The sequence below is a fragment of the Echinops telfairi genome, unplaced genomic scaffold (genome assembly GCF_000313985.2).
Source record: "Echinops telfairi isolate 266 unplaced genomic scaffold, ASM31398v2 ScPeMD7_7469;HRSCAF=8507_0, whole genome shotgun sequence".
Lineage (NCBI taxonomy): Eukaryota > Metazoa > Chordata > Mammalia > Afrosoricida > Tenrecidae > Echinops > Echinops telfairi.
This window is the reverse complement of record NW_022111372.1, coordinates 69,126,859-69,148,475: the sequence shown is the minus strand read 5'-3', so window position 1 is coordinate 69,148,475 and position 21,617 is coordinate 69,126,859. Positions and strand designations below refer to the sequence as shown.

General features: G+C 37.6%; 1 protein-coding gene and 1 non-coding gene across 2 annotated transcripts in view; one reads left to right on the top strand and one right to left on the bottom strand.

The window, feature by feature from the left end:
• Positions 1-21,617, bottom strand: part of GABRB2 (gamma-aminobutyric acid type A receptor subunit beta2) — a 282,556-nt gene that overhangs the window by 169,463 nt on the left and 91,476 nt on the right. Inside the window, exon 5 of the mRNA XM_004697119.2 lies at positions 17,871-18,091. Within this exon, the coding sequence (XP_004697176.1) occupies positions 17,871-18,091 (221 nt within the window). The remainder of the gene's footprint in view (positions 1-17,870; positions 18,092-21,617) is intronic.
• On the top strand, positions 6,970-7,107 carry LOC115873640. The gene has a single exon (XR_004048531.1). It is a non-coding gene; the product is annotated as a small nucleolar RNA SNORA41 (small nucleolar RNA).

Below are 21,617 nucleotides of genomic sequence, written 5' to 3'. Positions count from 1 at the left end.
ATGCATTTCTAAATGAAAAGCATAAAAAATAATATGAGAGAGGAGAAAAAAAGATTCTGTAGAAATGACCATCACTTTTCCTTCTTCCTATGAGCTTTCTCTGTAGGGCCACTGCACATTTGTTCTTCTAATGGTGACACTCACCTCTCAGGTCCCCGGGTATCTGGTCTTCATTTATATGTCAGTTCAAATGTCACCTCCCTCGCTTACCTTCATCTAAAATATGTATTATTCTGCTTTACTTTCTTCATTCAATTTGTCACAATTCATCAGTTTCATATTACAATTTTCTATATGCAGAAAACAAGCATGAACATTTTCACAAAACAGTCTTTCCCCTCAAATCATAAGCGTTTGGGATCATTTGGCTAAAAAGCATAGGCTGATTTTTATTGCCACGTGGTATGTAAGGAGTCAGAGGTCAGTCTTATATTGTAATTAAATATATGTGCAATATAATGAGATCTACTCTGTATCATCCTTGTTAGTATGTTACCAAGTTAGTAGGTGAGCTAATGGCATATTTCACTGACACAACAGTGTGATTTGTGAAGTATGACGATGGGACCCCTGATGGTTCTGGAGGGTAAACTTTGCACTGCTGACTATAGTGGTTCAAGTTCACCAGCTTCATGGCAGGATGATCATTAAGCTATCTGTCTTAGAAACTCTAGATCACTATCAATCAATTTCACTATCAGTTGAAATTGACTTGATAGCAATGAGTAGTTTTCCAATATTTGGGTTTGTTTAGTATTTTTATTAGGGTTCATTATTTGTTACCTTCATTGAGTTCAAGCTTCAGGAGGTCTGTTGGTCTTAGTCACTGCTACACCATAAGAGGTGCTCACTCCATGGCTGATTGGTCAAACTATCCATCTCACAGATGCATAAATTAGTTTCATTGACTCACTTGCATACAATGTGCCAGTTGAATTAAATGCAATGTAAAGTTGCTAATATTTTCCTTAAGCTTACTCTTGGAACACTACACAGACATTTCTAATACCAGCAGTCAAAATGAATGGTTACATTTAGGTATTAGTCTTAGTGAAATTTTTGAGTATGTCTATGTTGGCTCTGCCACCTCCTACACCATGCAGTATGCCATTCCTCAGCATCATGTCTATTAAAACAACATGAAAGCCGGGGGCTTTGGAGTCAGGCTGACTTGAATTCTCTTTCCAGCTCCATCAATTATAGGCGTGATACTTTGCAAAAGCATTTTCAATTTTTAGACCTTCATTTCCCCCTGTTTATAAAAACTGGATATTAGTATCAACAGATTGAAATTATTCTGGGATTAATAAATACAATAGTTTTGGAGTATGCATCACCCAGGAAAAACAAAAAAAAGCTTACAGGAAACTGGCCTTGAAGCACCATCCTAATAAGAATCCAAAAGGAGAGAAGAAGTTTAAACTGATTTCTCAAGCATATGAAGTGCTATCTGATGCAAAGAAAAGAGACAAAGGAGGGTAGCAGGCCATCAAGGAGGGTAGAGCAGGTGCGGGCTTGGGTTGCCATATAGGTATCTTGGATATGGTCTTTGCAGGTGGTGGAAGGGTGGAGAGAGAAAGGTCAAAAAAGCATTGTATATCAATTCTGAGTAACATTAGACAACTTGTATAATTGTGCAACAAGGAAACGGGCTCTGCAAAAGAACTTCATTTGTGAATTCATATTTGCATTCCAGTACCTTGGCAATTAGGTGAGACAAAAGCCAGTAAAACACACACTCGTACAAAACAAACAAAAAGTTTCCCAGTGTTTGACTCCAGAATTTAACTCTTAATCACGATCCTATTCTACCTCTCTTCATTTTTCTATTACCTATCTTCTTTCTCCACTCATCTGCACACTTCTGAATCGCACGGATTTTGCATCTAATTTATCTTTTTGTATCTCTAGCCTCTGGCTGATAGGCAATGCCACCACCGTTCACTCCTGCCACACATACACAAAAGCAATACTGATATAAACACTTATTCTTACGTATAACCTAAAATGCACCAGGCATCTTACTAAATGCTTTACAAGCATAGTTTCACTTAACCCTACCAATAGTCCCATGAGGGAGGTCATAATAATCCTGATTTTAGTAACTGGGAAGCTGAAGTACGAAAGCAAGGAGCACAGTTAGACTGTGGCTGAACAAAGTTTGAAAGAAGGCAATCAGATCGCACATCCATGCTGCTAACCATGCCCTTACACTGCTGCTCCAGGAGGTTTGTGTTCTTTGTCTTCACTATGCAGTGATGAAGAGCCCTGGGGGGTAATCCTTAAACCAAGGGCAGTTCAAAGCCAGCAGCAGCTTTCTTGGACAAAGCCTAGGCTTTCTACTCAGTTAACAGCTACAGTCTTGGAAACCCACAAGGGGTAGCTATGACTCAGCATTGACTGGATGGCTGTGAACATTGTATTGAGTAGCCCCCCCCATCTGGTATTTTAATGCCAAGCAACAACTCTCGTCTGTATCCTGGTCTTTTCAGTATTTCCTCTTAGTTGTAACCGATTAGAGTCGCTAAAACATAAAGTTCTAATTATGTTCTCCATTATGGCTATGGGGAACAATCCAACCCAGAATTAGCATCTTCCTCCAAGGATTTATGGCCATTTAGCATTTTGTTGCCTTTTATTCTGTCCATAAGAGTGCAGATAATGAGCTGCTTCAGAGAGGTGAAATAGCTTGAGCATTTCATAATATGTTGAATGTGATTTGAGTCATTAACCTACTACATGGTTTGGTTTCCAAAGGAAAGCTCGCTTCATTTGTGGCCTCTAAGAATTAAAAAGTAGGTGTAGGCTGGAAAACTGAACTCAATCAGCAAAGCAAATAATTGAAATTTTTACCACAAATCTCTTAACAACAAATATTTGTGTTTCATTTCTATTAGTTGGGTAATACTGTATTCTCTTCCTTTTTTCTCCTCATGGGCAAGAGGCTGGAGCAATAACTCTGTGAAACAAAACTTTATTACTTGTTCCAGAAAATACAGAGATTTTCTCCAGTGCACTTTGAGATCTTCTAGTACACACATGCACTTCCCTGGTTGCCAGAGTTAGAAGCACATGGTGCTAAGGGTGGATGTTAAAGTTAGGGTCTAGAACAGTATTTCCCAAAAAGGGAGATGCTGTCTCTTAGGGGAGTGGGGGGTGGAATGCTTAAGGAGGGCTGCAAAAACAGAAAAACCCAATTCTGTTATCATCATGCCCAAATGATAGAAACCTTATGGTGAGAAGTAGAACTGTCCCAGTGCGTTTCTAACTCTGTAAATCTTCCCGCAAGTAGAAAGTAACTGGTAGTTTTGAACTGCTGACTTTGTGGTTAGAAGCCCAACACATAACCCACTATTCAACTGGGGATCCTGTACCTTATCTGAATTATGGTACCCAGTTGTGTAGTTGTTATGCAATGGTCAGCTGCTTAAAAGCACCAGACACTCAGAGGGAGAAAGACTGGGCTTTCTATTCCTGTAAACAATTACAGCCTCAGAAACTCACACAGGCAGTTCTACCCGCTATGAGTCAGCATCAACTCCGTGGCAGTGAGTTTAGGAATGGATGATTGTATGAAAGTTTTTAAGTGCTAGGGGGAACTGAGTATCTTTCTTTCCTGTAAAGAGGAAGGTCGACCAAATAAATGAGAGAATCTATGGTCTAGAATATGAATGGGAGAATGATGTTTGCGTCATTTTTCCCTGTATTACACAGTAAGCACTAAGATGCTTTAGCTCAGCAAAAAGACCTGTAAACACAGAAACTCTTCTGTCTCCAGGGGCCATAGAAACAAAGGCTGGAACTCACTCTGTCACCCATATCACTTGACCTTCAATTCCAGTAAGGTTTTGCATCATAGGCTAATTAAATGGAAAGCGAATCTTATAGTGTAGCCTTACACATACATACACACATGCTTATATATAGTAGCAACAGTTTTAAGCATCCTCCAGGACATATTTTTCATAAAATAAAATAAAGATCCCAGCTTCTTTTCAAACTGACAGCTCTCTCATGACCCTGAGGGCTTACTTCTAATGAAATCAAGAATATGCAAGTACTAACTCTGAATGTGCTATGAATAGCCAGGCTAAATTTAGATGTATTCACAAGACTATGAATAACCTTTCCTCAATGGATTTCAGTGCTTCTCTTCTTTGTAGACAAGGTCTATTTCAATGACACCACTGTGCTCATTCTTTAGGTCCACAATACAGGATTCATATCTTTATCCAGAGCGCAGCTGGTAGCTTCCCTGCTTCAATACCCCTAGAGTTTCTGGCCATTCATCTCTGCAACATCAGTTCTTTTATCACCTTCAGTTTCAGTGCAGCCAAAGGAAGACTCCCTTGACTAAAATCAATGGACAAGCGGGCAACTAAAGTCCCTTCTAGCGAGCAGTCACGGATATCAGTGACTATTGCAACGCAATGAGTCAGCATGCTTAAGACGCTCCGCTAGACCATGGCCAGCCTTTCTAAGAAAAAAAAAATTGTTTATTTAATCTAAAAGCACAGCAAAATGTTGCAGCAAATATTTTCTGAGGCTAAATGCACATCACCTCCATTTGAAAAGTCTAATGAATGTGAATAATGTAATTGTTAATCTACCTTTTAAAATTTCAAATATTTCGCATTATTCGCTAATGTCTCTTGGGCATGATGACTAACTAAATAAAAACCAAACAACTAAAAACTAAGTAACTAAATCGACAAAAAACCTCAATAGAAAAATACTACATCAATCCTTGGATTAGCACTTGGGAATCTGAAACTATCTTCTGTGCTTCCACGAGGATTGTCTGTGACCTCAGCATATGCTTTTATAATTTCACTCTCCCTTCCATTTCGATAAAAGATGATGAATGTGAAGCTGCCAGGCACTACTGCTAAATCCTCTATATTTTTAAAGGAATACTTTTCCTCCTCTAAGAATAAAACAGAGAAAAGGAGTAGGAAAGAAAATTCTGTTCAATATTAGTTGTAGTTCTTTAAAGGGAAATTATCCTACAACATTGTTTTAGGGTGGAGTTTAAAGTAGAAGAAAGTGTGCTTTAACTTCGTGTGGTACAAATTAGAAAAATCTAGAATAGTACTCACATCTGGCCAGAAGAACTAGTATTCATGATGAAAACTCTGTTGTTCTGCTAGACAAAATACAATCACTCAACATCTCTATGAAAATGAATTACACCTATTCAGAAACCCAAGTTAAAAATTGATATCATATTAATGTTTGATAGACTTCATCTCAGTGTGATGGCTACTCAGTTATTCATTTGTCTTATACCTTGTGGTAAGACTTTAGCAGAGGAAGAAGATACAATTAATAAAACCTGCCTGTCTACATTCATCACACACTCCTATTCTCTTTGGCCATTTTCCCAATAACATATTGGTGGGAGCTGAATTGCCTCTACTTCCTGCTGAAATATTCTTTACAAATCTGATCCTTTAATCAGAAGTGACATCTTTCTTGTCTAATGATACATATGAGAGGGGTATAGAGATATGAAGTCAAATCCTATGGTCTCACAACTGCAAGCAAGTGGCAATTTTTAGATGGGTCAGTTACCACTGAAAGAATAAGAAATTATTCCTTGCATATTTAACTAATGAGACAACATGCGGTGGCACAACTATAATAGTATTTATTATGTCACAAGCTGTTTTGCCTTTGTGATGAAAACAATAACAAAGGTGTTGAGTCGATCTAATTCATAGTGACCTAGAGGATAGAGTAGACCTGCCCCTTAGGTTTTCCAAGGCTGTACCTCTAGGGAAACAGATTGTGGGAGACTTTTGTTGACATGACAAATGTGTTTAGAATGCATTCAAAGTTCAAGAAAAAACATATCATATCCCAAAGCAGTATGTACAGTATGATTCTATGTTGTTGTTTCAAACTACATATATCCTTTCTTTTTGATTTAAAACCGTTTGAATTGTATAAAGCAAGGTACTGGCAGCGGTTATCTCTGGATGGTAGGGGTAAGGAATAAGTGTACTTTCATAAGTTTATTTTCTAAATTTTCAATAATGTATATGTGTCACTCTATAATAGGAAAATTATGTTCTATTTAAAATTGTGTTTGTGGGGATTTTTTAATTATGTGTTAAAATTTTATGTTATAATATTAATGGCTTTGGCATGAGTAATATGTAATCTAATTCAGATTTTGCTTATAAGCATTAAAAAATATACATTTTTATGTTCACAAAAGCTGTCAACCATTGTTAATTCACGTTGACAGGCCTTTTTATATACCCACACATAAGTATTTCATTTTTGCTCTTAAAATCAACCACATTTTTTTTCCAAATGGTGAATGCAGATTTGACAGCATTGAAACATTTTTTTCTTTGTAGTGCTGAAAAATTTGGCAAGGGTTATTGGTGATAGTTGTAAATCATGCTTGATATAATTAGTGTCACTAAATTGCACCTCGGAATAATATTGAATTACATATATTTTTTACCACAGTTAAAAAAGAAATAAATATTGCTGCATGTACCATGAGGTTGGAATTATATATGTAATATATTTTTTCATGATGTATGATGTATGCATATATACACATGTATAGTGTACATGTAAATACACTCTATATTAGGAAAATAACAAGGTGATGGTACTTTAGGATATAAAATTAACACCAAGAAAGTATTTAAATGAAGTTATATGAACCACAAATTGAGTATAATTATGCATTAACTCATTTAATCTAATCAGTGTTTTTTATTTTAAGTAAATAATCTGAATTATAGCTCCATAAAAGTATTTTCGATCGTAATGTAAATACCAGTCTAAACCTAGTTTTCACCTGGTAATACTTGAACTAGTTAATTAATAGAAATTCCATTTCATCTGTTATTGGTCCTTAAAGATTCCTGAAAATTGTTTGATGGGTCAAGTTTATTTCTGAGTAGAGTTTAGCTGTTTGAAATATGTGCTTTAAAAGTTGCTAGGTTCCACAGCTACTGGTCTGCAGCTGTTTTTCTAGTAGCAGTTGTGGGATTCCTCTGTGGGAAAGAAAGTGTTACCCAATGTAATCTCCCTCTTCCCCAGCAAAATGGAAAGCTGGGCATATGTGTGTGACAGACACAGATAAAAAAATAATAATTAAAAAAAAAACAGTTGCTAGGAGCTCTTCTGCCTAAACAGAAGCCTGGTGGTTCAGTAGGTGAATAGTTGTCTGCAAACTGCTAGGTTTGTGCTACAAGCCCATCTTGGGAGAAAGGTGAGGCTTTCTTTTCCTGAAATGATGTAACGGTGTTAGAAACCTATGGAGCAGCTCCTATCCTATATTGCCTCAATAAATTGGAATGAACTTGATGACAGTAGATGGTGCTGTCTCATCCACTAAAATGTCTATTGTTTATCTCCATAGTTGGATAATTCCCAAGAAAACACCATCTCTCCAACTAGCCACGGCTCTTGTTGAAAATCAAAACCAAACCTATTCCTATTCCATCAATTCTGACTCATTGCTTGACTGTAATATCGATATCATCCAGTATTTTTAATTTTTCCACCTTAGGTGAGCCTGAACCACCAATCTTTAGCTTAATAGTCAACTATAAACTGTTTGCTCAACCCAAAATAAACTCCTTGCCATTGAATCAATTTTGACTCATAACATCTTAGATTGGGGCTTATGATTTTCATTGCTACATTTTTGTCATTATTGTTTTTCCAAAACAATTACCTACTGTCATACTTCACAGATTTTTTTAAAGGTTGAAATTAAATAATGTCCTTTTTTCCTATGCATCTATGTATTACACACAAAATAGCTTTGATCATTTACTCCCTATTAATTATTATGCAATTCCAAAACAAATATAAATGATGTTACATTAATTTGTAATCAATACACAGGATGACCAAATTGTTTTGTTTTTATATAAGAAATCTAAATCATTTTCTCTTTTAAACTCTACAGAAATTAAATTCTAAGAAAATGCTCAAGGTTCATCAAGAAAGTGACAAAAGTCCAACAAAAAACCTAAATTTCATTGTCAGTATCTTTTGTAAGAAAATTGATTGTGTTGCCCAGTTGCATGTATTCTTAGGTGTCTGTACCACATTAGAGCATTGTTCCTCAGGTCTGTGAAATTATCAACCTGAAAGACAATGAAAGAACTGAGAGTAAGTTGCTAACCCATGCTTTAGAAATGAGGAAAGAAAGGGAAATGAGGCTTTTCAAACGTAGACTAACAGTACTACCTAAAACATATATACCATATTTCTTAATTTCTACCTTTGTCTTGTGAGTATTCTACAAGGGCACATACCTTAATGCAACTGATAAGCTTGTACTATTCTCAAAGTTCCTTCCCTTGCTATCTGAGCAGAATACATCCGCTGAACTGAACTCAGAGGTCCTGCTAAGTGCAAGTCAGAAGCTATGGGCAGAAACTTGCTAGGGTAGCTCTCTAAGGTTATCATCAAGCTTTTAGCAGAAGAGCTTGGATCACCTGTCTCTGGATCATGGTTTATTGTTACTGTCTGTGGCCATGGATCCCGCCCACTGATTTTCACATCTTCCAATATAAGATAACCTCATTTCTCCAAGCATGTGCTGAATACAGAAGATACCTTACCTCCAAGAGATAAAAAAAAATCTAATATTTTGACCACAAACTTTTAAACTAGGATGATATTTCCTGGACAGTAGCGCCAGAGATTTCTTAGTTTAATAACACCTTATTAATTTTGTAAGATTATTATTTTTCCTACATACAGTTAACTTGAATTTATAACACAATGAGCACACTTATGCACACATTTGCTGATATACAACAAAGGTTGCATGCAGCCTTCAGTATGAATTATTACAACTTAATACAAAGAAAACCAAAGTCCACACAACTGGACTAATGGCTAACATCCTGGTAAATGGAGAAAAGATAGATGTTGTCAAGGGTTTCATCTTGCTTGGATCCACAAAACTCATGGAAGCAGCAGTCAAGAAGTCAAATGATGTATTGCCTTGGATTAATCTGCTGCACAAGACCTCCTTACGGTGTAGAAAAGTAAGGATATTACTCTGAGGATTATGCTATGCCTGTCCCAAGCAATGGTATTTTAATCACCTCATATGCATGTATAAGTTGGACATAGAGTAAACAAGACCTAAGGAGAATCAATACATTTGAATTATGGTGCTGGTGAAGAATTTTGAAAATACCCTGGACTGCTACAAGAACCAGCAGATCTGTCTTGGAAGAAGTACAGTTAGAATGTGCCTTAGAAACAAGGATTACAATACTTCATCTCACTTACTTTGGACATATTATCAGGAGAGATCAAAACCTAAAAAAGGACATCATGCTTGGTAAAGTGGAGGGGTAGCAGAAAAGAGGAAGGTCTTTGACAACATGGCCTTTGACAGTGGCTGTGATTCTGGGTTTAAACATAAAAATAGTTGTGAGAATAGGGCAGGACAAGGCAGGTTTTTTTCCTGTTGTCCACAGGTTTGCTATGAGTCAGAAACAACTCAATGGCACATAACAATAACAGATATACACCACTGATGTCCACAGGTACTACCACTTTGCCGAATCCTTCTCTATCTGACTATAATATCTGAAAATGTTTTTAGAGGAACCCTTTAAAAAGAGAAAAAACAAAACGTATGATGCCGTGAATGGCCCTTCCTCTGATCTTTATGCTTTTCAGTAGAAGCACAGATGAAATTCTTTGAATTTGACTTGGAATCATAAGAGATTCAGCTCAGAGAACTTGCCTATCCAAATCCTTCAGTCACTGTCTTGATATTTAAAGCTTTCTCTGTCTCGTACTTCCACATTTAGAGCTTCATCAGCACATTTCAACATGCCTTTTTCAAACTAATGAACTACCAAGACATTTACAATGATTTTGTCTATGGCTCTATTATCTCCATAAGAAATATTTTGCTCAGTAAAATGGGGTGGTATGAAACTCAGGGTCAAATATATACCTTTGATTGATGGTTTGGGTCTATTATTCTTTAAAATCCTCTTTTATGACTCAATAAAAATTCTATATGTCTTTATCCATGGATCTAATTAAAGCTATTGCCATCTAACATTATACATATAGAGAAATTACATATACAGTGAACCCTCGCCACTTTGCGCTTCGACTTCCGCGGCTTCACTCTATCGCGGTTTTTGCATAACAGCGCATGCTCTGTCATTACTGCCACTGATTGGCTCTTACTGTACACGCTTCTGTCTGCATCGCTACGTATCGGAGCTACGTATCAGATGCATTTTTGCTTTTGTACAGTGTACTGTAATTGTTTGAGATTTTTAAGAAATTTTATCTAAGCCCTATGATGGCTCCTAAATGAGCTACTTCTTCTAAGCCTTCTGACAATAAAAATAAGCACCAGAGGAAGATGCTCACCATCCAGGAAAAGGTAAAACTTTTGGATATGATCAAAGATGGCAAGAAAATCGTGGAGGTTGCACGCCATTGATTACAGTATTTGTAAGAACTATGTATAATAATACTGTATGTGAAATATGTAATACTGTAAACTAGATGCCATAAATAATATAATAAATAATAAATGATAATTGTAACGTCCAAAATGTTTTACTGTATTTTCCCTTTTTCGTTTAATAAATTGGGTAATACGAGTGTATAATGGTGACTAAAGGGTGTTTTTTTCATGTCCTCTCTGCTCTAACTATGAAAATATTTGATTTACAAATGAGGAATCCTACTTTGCAGAATTTTATTTATCACGATAGTGTCTAGAACCGATTAACCGATAAACGGGGGTTCACTGTATTCCTATGTACACTATAGTGATTCCTACTCTTTATTCCCACCTTGACAGTGCCAAAGGAGCATTGCAGAATGACAAAAAGCATGGTTTATGTATTAAGAAGGTTATGCTTTCCTGTGCAGAAACTCTATCTCTGTACACAAGTTTATTTATTAATTTAAAGTGGAGATGTCTTAATGTAGCCTGCTTTGTAGAGCAACTGTCCATACAAGATGAAATAATATAAGTAGTTTCTGGCACATGATGTTTGCATGTTAACATCTTTAACAAGGACTCAAAAAACTCAGACTCATAGTGATCAAGTCGATTCAAACTCATTAGGTTCCCTACAAGACAGAGTACACTCCTCCATAAAGTTTCAGTGACTAGATCTTTATGGGATCAAACTGCTTCAACTTTCTCCCACAGAAGACTGGTGGATTTGAACCAAAAATTGTGTGAATAACAACCTAAGCTTAACCCATTAAGCCACCAGGCTCTTTAAAGAGGACTAGTTATTGAATTAACTTTATTACTATTTCATATTATCTAAGCATTCATACTTAGTAAGTAACATTCTTGCTACCTTGTCAGGAGAGGAAAATAAAACCATACTCACTGTATTAAGGTATCACATGGACATTAGGCATCTACTCAAGTACTCCCTCAATGCAAGAACACTTTGTTCTATTAAACTGGCATTTCATGATGCTCGCCTTCCCGACAAGATCACTGAAGACAAAGCTGGTACATAATCAAATGTGGTGAAGAAAGCTGATGGTGCCTGGTTATCAAATGATACAGCATCTGGGGTCTTAAAGGCTTAAAGATAAAGTGGCCATCTAGCAGAGAAGCAACAAAGCCCACATGGAAGAAGCACACCAGCCTGTGTGATCACGAGGTGTTGATAGGATCAGGTATCAGGCATCAAAGAACAAAAATTTATATCATTGTGAATGAGGGAGAGTGCTGAGTGGAAACCCAAAGCCCATCTGTAGGCAATTGGACATCCCCTTATAGAAGGGTCATAGGGAGGAGACAAGCCAGTTAGGTGCAGTATAGCACCGATGAAAAACATACAACTTTCCTTTACTTCTTTCATGCTTCCCACCCCCTGCCCCCAATATCATGATCCCAATTCTACCTTACAAATCCGACTAGACTAGAGCATGTACACTGGTGCAGATAAGAGCTGGAAACACAGGGAATCAAGGACAGATAAACCCCTCAGGATCAATAATGAGAGTAGTGATACCAAGAGGGTTAGGGGAAAGTGAGGGAGAAAGGGAACACTGATCACATAACCCCCTCCCTGGGGGATGGACAACAGAAAAGTGGGTGAAGGGAGACAGCAGTCAGTGTAAGACATGAAAAAATAATAATAATTTATAAATTATCAAGAGTTCATGAGAAAGGGAGAGTGTGGGAGGGAGGGGGCGGGTGAAAAGGAGCTGATACCAAAGGCTCAAGTAGAAAGAAAATGTTTTGAGAATGATGATGGCAACAAATGTACAAATGTGCTTGACACAATGGATGTATGGATGGATTGTGATAAGAGTTGTATGAGCCCCAATAAAATGATTTTTTTTTAAAACAACCATACTCACTGCCGTTGAGTAGATGCCGCCTTAGACCAGCTCTATGGGATAAGGTAGAACTGCCCCTGTGAGTTTCTGAGACTAACTCGTTACAGGAGTAGAAAGTCTCATCTTTATCCCACAGAACTGCTGGTGTTTCAAACGGCTGACCTTGCAGGTAGCAACCAAATGCATAACCGCAATGCCACCGGAGCTCCTCTTAGAAGCAGAAGGGGCAGTTAAATAACCGGAATCAACCATGGCAATGCTAATTTGAATACAATGTTTCATATTTTTCCATTGCGGATGAAAGAATATGTAGTCTACATTAAACTGACAACTAAGAAACAAATGGTTCTACTATTTTTAAGCAAAAGGGGAGGTCTGAACACTCATGATTTCATATTTATCAATTTCACATTCAGATTGACAAACAACTGGAAGGGAGAACAATCACAACTGATGAGTCGGCTCTGTCCAGAAATGTTATTTTGTACATGCCAGTTATGTACAGGAAACTGCACATTTTGTCAACAGCCCTTACTGGAAGTGGGAATAAAAAGTGAATATTTTTCTCGGGTGGTGAGTTAAAGGTACAGTGATAATAACCAATCGGTCTGAATGATGAGAATCAGCACACGACACTTTTTTGTCTGATTAATGGCTTGATGGTATAACGACACCAATTCATCATCCACACTGGCCCTTCTTTGCCTTCTGTATTACAGATTTAATCTTGGGCACTCGTTTGCTGAAGGCTACAATAGACAGTGGGAGACCTAAATCCATTTTGAGACTGAGAGAAATTTACCTTCCACTGAGTTCACACAAGTTTGGTTTGAAAGTGGATTACTATGGCTTTCCTGGTTAGCCGGAGGTGAGGGTGGGATGGGGTGGGGACAGTCTCACCTTAAAGAATTTGTTAGGTGTCTCCTTAATGAAAATTGGAGTATCAGGGTCCGGTGGTCAGGAGTCATACCCCAACCAATGAGGTGGGAAGGCCCAAGTGCCAAACCTATAAACTTTTCTAATCTTAATATGTACCTATCCCAATCATGGTTCCTTTCTAGATTGTAAGGTTTTGCCTGAAACAGGGATGGATTGATCTACTGCTATTCATGACTTTGTAGCAATTTCCTTTGTTTTCCACATTCTATATAATAGTTATATGACTGCAAATTTTGGGACACCATTGTGGCCTCATGCTGATGGTCTCTTTTATCCAAATACTTTCTTCGTCTTGTCTTCTTCCTGTTGAAGATTTACTAATACCAAACCAAAGCCAGTGCCATGGGGTCGATTTTGACTCATAGTTACCTTGTAGGACCAGATAGAACTGCGTCTGTGCGTTTTTGAGACTATAACTCTTATGGGAGCAGAAAGCCTCATCTTTCACCAGAAGTGCGGTTGGTGCTTTTGAACCACTGGCCTTGTGGATTACAGCCCAACTCATATCCACTATACCACAAGGGCTCCTGAAGACTTAGTAAAGGGGTCTTTATGAAATACATTTATTATTTTTGTTATTTTTTCCCCTTAGAATACTTCTTAAATTCAGACAGTCTGCTTACTTGAATGTTCATTTTCTTATCCACTTAACATTGTATTTGTGCATTCATACATCTTGTCACATGCTTCTGTTGAGTTGCTAGTTTTGGTATGTGTGCTTTGTCATGCTGGTTAAGCAAAGGAGAAAATTGTATATTATCTGCCCTTAAGGTAGTTATCAAAAGGAAGCCAGAGGATCAAACCTGATTAAATCATTTGATGCACAAAATGCATCAAGCACTCAGTCTAATGCTTAGTCAGAAAACACCTATGGTGAGTTCCCCTGCCCCTTCTCTGTTCAACGTGTAACTCATTATTCATCTATTTCCTTCTGCTCTTCTGCTCTCTTCGAGGCCTTCTTGAAGATTCTTACATTTCTTCATACTTATCTTTTAAAATGTTAATGTCAGAAGCTGCTTCCCCACCCCATCCCCTCCTCTCTATTGACCACATGATCTCTCAGTCAACCAGACCTTTGCAATTCCATGTTTTTGTAATACGTTCCAAGGGATAGGCTAGCAGGTTTGTTGTTAGGTGCCTCACGTTGGTTCTGACACGTAGTGAGTGACCCTGTGTATAATAGGAGGGAACATTGCCCAGTCCTGCACCGTCTGCACAATTGTTCTGATATGTGAGCCACTATTGCAGCCTCTGTCTCATTCCATCTCATTAAGGGTTTTCTTCTTTTTCATGCCCCTTCACTTTACCAAGCATGATATCCTTCCCCAGGGTCTGGTTTCTCCTGATAATATGCCCAAAGTATGAGACATCCTTGCATCAAAGGAACATTCTGACTGTACTTCTTCCAAGACAGATTTATTTGTTCTTTTGGAAGTCCATGGTACTTTCAGTATTCTCCACCAACACCATGGTATTGCCTGGTATTCGTTCAAATGCATCAGTCTTTCTTTTGTCTTTCCTTTCAGTGTTAATTTTTTACGTATCTGTGAGGCAATTCAGGTGCACCCTTAGTCCTCAAAGTAACACCTTGCTTTTCCACAATGTAAAGTGGTCTTGTTAAGCAGTTTAGGTCTTCTTCTTGTTGAGTTGTAATCTATACTGAAGGCTTCAATCTTTGATCTTCATCAACATGTCCTTCAAGACTTCCTCACTTTCAGATAGCAAGGTTGTGAGGTTGTTAATAAGGCTTCCTTCAATCTTGATGTCTTTCTCTATACACACAATTGTCTCTTAACCCATGTACAGGTTTCAAAAACTATGCTTACATTTTCTGAAATTCCCATTGTTCACAAGGCCATCCATGGTGCAGACCCACTCAGTCAAATATCTTTATGTAGTCAATGAAACACGAGTAAACACGTTCCTGTTATACATTGCTTTCAGTCAAGATCCATCTGACATGAGCAATTGATAGGCATTGCTAATCCACTATTATGAGTAAGTTTTTGTCTTCTAACATCGTCTTTGATATATTTTTTTCTTTCCTGTATTTTTGGTGACCTTTTGTTTTCTTTACATATGATGCTCTTGATGGCTGCCCATAGCTCATCAAATCTTCTGACACTGGTATTGAATGCATCAAATCTGTCCTTGAAATTTTCTTAAAATTTGGATGAGATATTCTCAAGGTCATATGTTGGCTCACACGAACTTGTTTTAATTTTCTTCAACTTCAATCTGAGCTTACATATGAGAAATTGATTGTCTGTTCCACAGTCTATCCCTGACCTGGTTTTAGTTGCTGTGGTTGAATTTGTCCATCATCTCTTCCCTCAGATGTACTCAATTTGATTTCTGTTTATTCCATCAGGGAAATTCATTTGTATAGCAGCCTTTTGTATTGCTGAAAAAAAGCTTTTTCTGATGAAGAAGTGTTGGATCATGTAAAGTTTTACCCCAGGTTCTCCAGCTATTACCAAAGCTATATTTTCCAACTACTGTTCCTTCCTTTTGTTTCCAAACATTTTCCTTCCAATTTTCTAGCCAATAATTACCAATGTATCTCGGTTGTATGGTTGAACAATTTCAGACTGAAGACATGTGTAGAATTCTTTTACTTTATCGATAAATTAGGGAATTGGTGCATAAATTGAATGTTGGATTGATTGGATTTTCTTGGTTTAGAATAGATATAATTCTATCACAGACATTATACTTTAAGTTAGATTTTGGAATATCCTTTTCGGTGATGTATGGCTGTACATACGGCTCTTTCTTCCATATTTTCTAATAAATGGATGTGAGCAATGCTTGCGTCAAAGCTATCATGTATCCCTTGTATCTAATATACAAGACAAGTATGTGCTCATTTTCTCTGCCCGTTCCTCTCTCTCATCCCCTTTCTCTTTCAGTAACCAATTACCATTTTCTTTACAAATACGGTATTTAAACAAAGAATCTGGTATATAATGATATACCAGGTTCACCGAATAAAGATAAGGAAAATGAGATGTATATAACAGATACAAATGTGAGAAATTGTGTTAGTCTGGGTTGACTAGAGAAACAAATCCAGAGAGACTCCTATGTGTATAAGAAAGAGATTTATATAGAAGAGCAATTGTATATTGAGAAAACATCCCAGCCCTGTCCAGATCAAAATCACAAGTCCAATATTAGCCCATATATCTGATACCAGTATATAAATTCCTCTTCAGACATGAAACACACAGGCAATGATGCTGAATGCAGGAAGACCACAGACCAGTGGGTAGAAAATCTTGTGGATCCAGAGGCAGTGGAAGAATCTCAGCCCTGGCCGGGGTCTACACGTGGCCCCTCCAGGTCCAGGGCTCTAGCTCTATCAGCGTAGCTCAAAGAGTCTTGCAGGAAGACAAGCAGAGAATGGAGTCTGGCCTCCAGTAAGATATTTATCTCCTTAGTGCCTCCAGATGAGGTCATCACGCTGTGACCTGCTTGACAGACTAAACTCCACCCTTCACCTTTAATAGTCTTAAATTGACACCAGATTATGTAACTATCATAGAAGTGTAATGGATAAAAGTTCTAGCTCCACATTTTACTTTTTTTTGTGATTCTGGATAAAATTCAATTCCTTTATTTGACAGGTAAGATCCTAGAAGCTCCTATTTTATAGGTATGTTATAAGGAATATCTATGCTAATGAATGAAGCACATTGCTCAATAATGTATAACCTTATTGATAATATCATCATGGTCATGCCAAACAGTCATGTAACTTTATAAAACAGTATGCAACTATTTTAAAGGCTCAGAAATTATAATATTTGAAAATATTTAGAAATCTCTACTGTGGTTCAGAACCAAACCCCCTGCCCTATGGCTGATTCAGACTCATCCTCACCCTAGCAAGAGTGCTCAAGACTATAAATCTATATGGAAGCAGACAGAGAGGTCTGTGGGTTTTAACCATGTTTTTGGAATAATGTAAGTATAAAATTAGTCCCCCCACCCACCAGAGAACCATCAATTGCTTCTAACACATAATAACCTTTAAAAGGAAAAAGTATTTTCATTCTTCCTAATCCAAATAGCAGAATACCACAAGTTTTTCTGACATCAGCAATAAACTTGTGCTAGTCACCATTCATCAACACGAGATAACTACTTTCTGTATTTGCGAGTCTGATTGCGCCTTGGAGGCTGAGAGGGCACAGTAAGTTTCCATCTCATCCGGGGACCATGGCCCAATTCAGGCGGCTTGAGAGCAATAGAAGAGTGCATCTGTCATGCTGGGCAGTTATACTTTTTCTATTTTAATGGCGACCCGCATCTCAACTCTTTTTATATTATATATCCCTGCTCCTTAAAGAAAGCAGCTTTCAGATCTACAATGAGTGTTGGAAGATAAGTCGGAAGAACAACCCTAGCTGGGCATTAGGTCCTTTGCCAACATGCTGCCCGTGTACTGGAATGCAAGTTGGACTGTTTATAAGCAGACCTGAAAGAGGTTAAAAGAAAACAGCACAATGCTCCCTCCAAGAAAACAAAGTAACTATTTTTTCAAGAAAAATTCCATTTTAAAATTCTGTACAGACCTGAGGCCATAAAGGACAGTCCCGTCTGGATGCAGGCGGATCATTCGGTTCTTCACAGTCACTCCATGCACAAATGACTTCTTATCATTCAGGAAGTAGGTATCAGGCACCCAGAGCTGGTCTGCCACTCTATTGTCCAGTGTCAGGTTTAAAGGTATTACGTTATAGGAGAGTCTCTTATCTCTCCAGGCTTGCTGAAAGTACATTGTCAAGGTATAATCCTGGGAAAGTAAGAAAGGGAAAAAAGCATGTTATTTTGTAACCAAAAGGATTTGAGATATAGAAAAATTTCTCTACGTTCATATAAAAATACATTGCTCTAGAAACATGATCAAAGTGTGCTAGTCATATAAAAAAAGGTATTGTTTGTTTTACTATCTATGAAACGCTCATATCATATTCCAAGTGCCACGGTAGGTACTTTGAATACCAGAATAAAGTGATTATGTCTACATGAAGTTTACCAGGAATAAATCTGTGAAATAATGACATATGTGTTTTCCAAAATTGTGTACACATCATAAAACAGAATGTAAACAACACTAGAAAGGAGGAGGCTCAGTGAGAATCGTGAGGCTCGTCTTAATGAACGCAGCAGGGGTCTCATCATAGCAAGAAATGAGAGGATGGCATCTGAGCCCACGTATTTCATCTGGCGCGCGCGCGCCGCGCGTGTGTGTGTGTGTGTGTGTGTGTGTGTGTGTAAGTAATAGGAAAGGTAACTGTCACATCTAGTCCATAGTTTCAGTTATTAATCCATTGATTGTTCATTTGCTAATGTTTATTTCATATCTAGTATGTAATAGGTGCTGTTTAGTTGTTGGTATAAATGTAGTAATTTATACTAAAAGGATTGATAAATGAACCAAAGAATGTAAAATATGCCATATTCTATGAAGCCTATAAAACCAAGATGTGATATTTAGCTGGAATGGTTACGCAAAAGCAACAACTTAGAAACAGCGTTTTTGATTAGGCATAAGGACCCCAAACCATTGAATATATGGGAAGAATCTTCCAAGCCGAGGGAAATAGTACATATAGTACAAATAGTGTATGAGGTTGGCATGTTTGAAAACAGAAAATAGACCCTCCTCCAAGAGGCAAGTGACACTTGGTGCAAGTGGAAATAGAGCAGTAAGGAAATTTGACCGCATACAATTTACTCATCGTCAGCAAATGCGTATATGAAATAATTTGTTACATAATGTTTCATTCCTTATAGTATTTATTATGAGCCTTTGTAAATGACATTCATAATAAGTGTAAGCTTCCAGGACAGTTGACATTTATTGTTAAACAGACTTACGTGTAGGATAATTAAATTCACACACTTCCAAAAATGGTATTACCATTCCTCTAACCATTCTCAGAAGAATTCTACAGTCTGGTTAACAGCATGTTTAAGTGTGTTTTATTGACTATGCCAAGACATTTGACTATGTGATCATTAAAAAAAAAACAAACCTATGGATAAACTGACGAATAATTCCAAAACATTTCATTGTCTCATGTGAAATTTGTACATGGATGAAGAGGCAGTTTTGCAAACAGAACAAAGAAATAGTGCATAGTTTAAAATAAGGAAAGGGGTGCATCGAGATTGTATGCTTTAACCATAATTTTCAATCTGTATGTTGAGCAAATCATCAGAGAAGACTGCTTATAAGAAGAAGAACCCAGCATCAGAATTGGAGGAAGACTTATTATCAACCTGCAATATGCAGATTACACAATGCTGCTTGCAGAAATCGGGGAGGACTTGAAGCACTTGCTGATGAAGATAGAGGATTGCAGTCTTCAGTATAAATTACAACTTAATGTAAGGAAGGCCAAAATCTATATGAGTAGACAAACAGGTAACATGACAAATGGAGAAAAGGTTGCAGATTTCAAGGATTTTGTCTTGCTTGGATCCACAATCAACGCTCATGGAAGCAGCAGTGAGATCAAATGATGCATTGCGTTAGATAAACAAACTGCACAAGACCTCTTTAGAGTACTGCAAAGCAAGGATGTTACCTTCAGTACTAAGGTGCACCTGACTCAAGCCATGGTATGTTCAATTGCTTCATGCATGTGAAAGTTGGACATTGAACAGAGAAGACCAGAGAAGAATCGCTGCGTTTGAACTGTGGTGCTGGAGAATACAGAAAATGCCATGGACTGCTATAAGGATGAACAGATTATGTCTTGGAAGAAATACAGCCAGTGCTCCTCAGAGGCAAGACTTTGTCTCACATACTTTGGATAGGTTGTCAAGAGATCCCAGCCCCTGGTGATGGACATCATGCTTGTAAAGTGGAGGGACAGTGAAAACGAGGAAGGCTCTTACTGAGATGGCTTGACACAGTGGCTGTCACAAGGGGCTCGGGCATAGGAACCATAATGAGGACAAAGGACCAGACAATGTTTCCTGCTGTTGTGCATAAGTAGCTCTGAGTTGGAACTGATGTGAGGGCACCTAAGAACAACAACAAGTGGCATTTTGGGACATCTTGGAGAGCCTCAAATAACTCAGAAGTGCTACATTCATGCGATAGGTGGTTGCAGGAAGGTTTGCTAATGAAATTCTCCTAGGAAAGCCCTATTCCCCTCAAGGAATGAGCAGGTGCAGGGCATGGATGAAAAAAAATCCTCAGAGTAACTTTTTTAGATTTTTCCCCTCACCAATGTAGTTTTCATTTCTTGAAACCTCTTAATAATCCCCGAAATATTTGAGAAAAAAAAGCATGAGGTTTACCTATTCACTGTTGTTAATTGCCCTTCAAACCTGTTGAGACTCATAATGGCCTTATTTACAGTAGAATGAAACACTACCTAGTGCTGTGTCACCCACACAATTGTTACCTTCGAGTTCATTGATGCTCGATATTTGACCAACGCAACAGGTGCTTTGATTTATGGAAGGCTTCTTCTGTAAGCATTGACCTAGCCCCCTTTGAACTCCAAAACAGAGCAGTCGCTATAACCTTCTGAACTGACCTCTCTGTTTGAATTCATCTTTGAACTATTGTAACTTTTCTTAAAATGCTTGATCCATAAAAAAATGGTTGTTTCATACAGGACAGAATTCATATAAACTTCTTGCAAATCTTCAATAATTTGGGAAGGTGTCAATTTTAGTTTTGTTTAAATAGTATTGGTCCTGAACTGAAAATATTTTTTCAGTAGAACAAAAAAGGACCATTTTCTTTTGAAGGCACCCTCAGGAAACTAAGAGTAGTATATAAATACAACCACCCACTAATAGTACAGGGACTTTTTAAAAAAAAAATACTTTTATTGGGAGCTCTTACATCGCTTATCACAATCCATACATTCATCCATTGTGTCAAGCACATTTGTACATATGTTGCCATCATCATTTTCAAAGGATTTTCTTTCTCCTTGAGCCCTTGGTATTGCTCCTCATTTTCCCCCTCCCTCCCTCATTAACCCTTGATAAGTGATAGATTATTATTTTCACATCTTATATCATCCTCTGCATTTTTTATTTTAATCGTTTTATTAGGGGTTCATACAACTCATCACAATCCATACATACATCAATTGAGTAAAGCACATTTATACATTCATTGCCCTCATCATTCTCAAACCATTTTCTCTCCACTTAAGCCCCTGGCATCGGGTCCTCATTTTCCCCCTCCCTCCCCACTCCCCCCTCTCTCATGAACCCTTGATAATTTATAAATTATTATTTTGTCATATCTTGCCCTGTCCAACGTCTCCCTTCACCCACTTTTC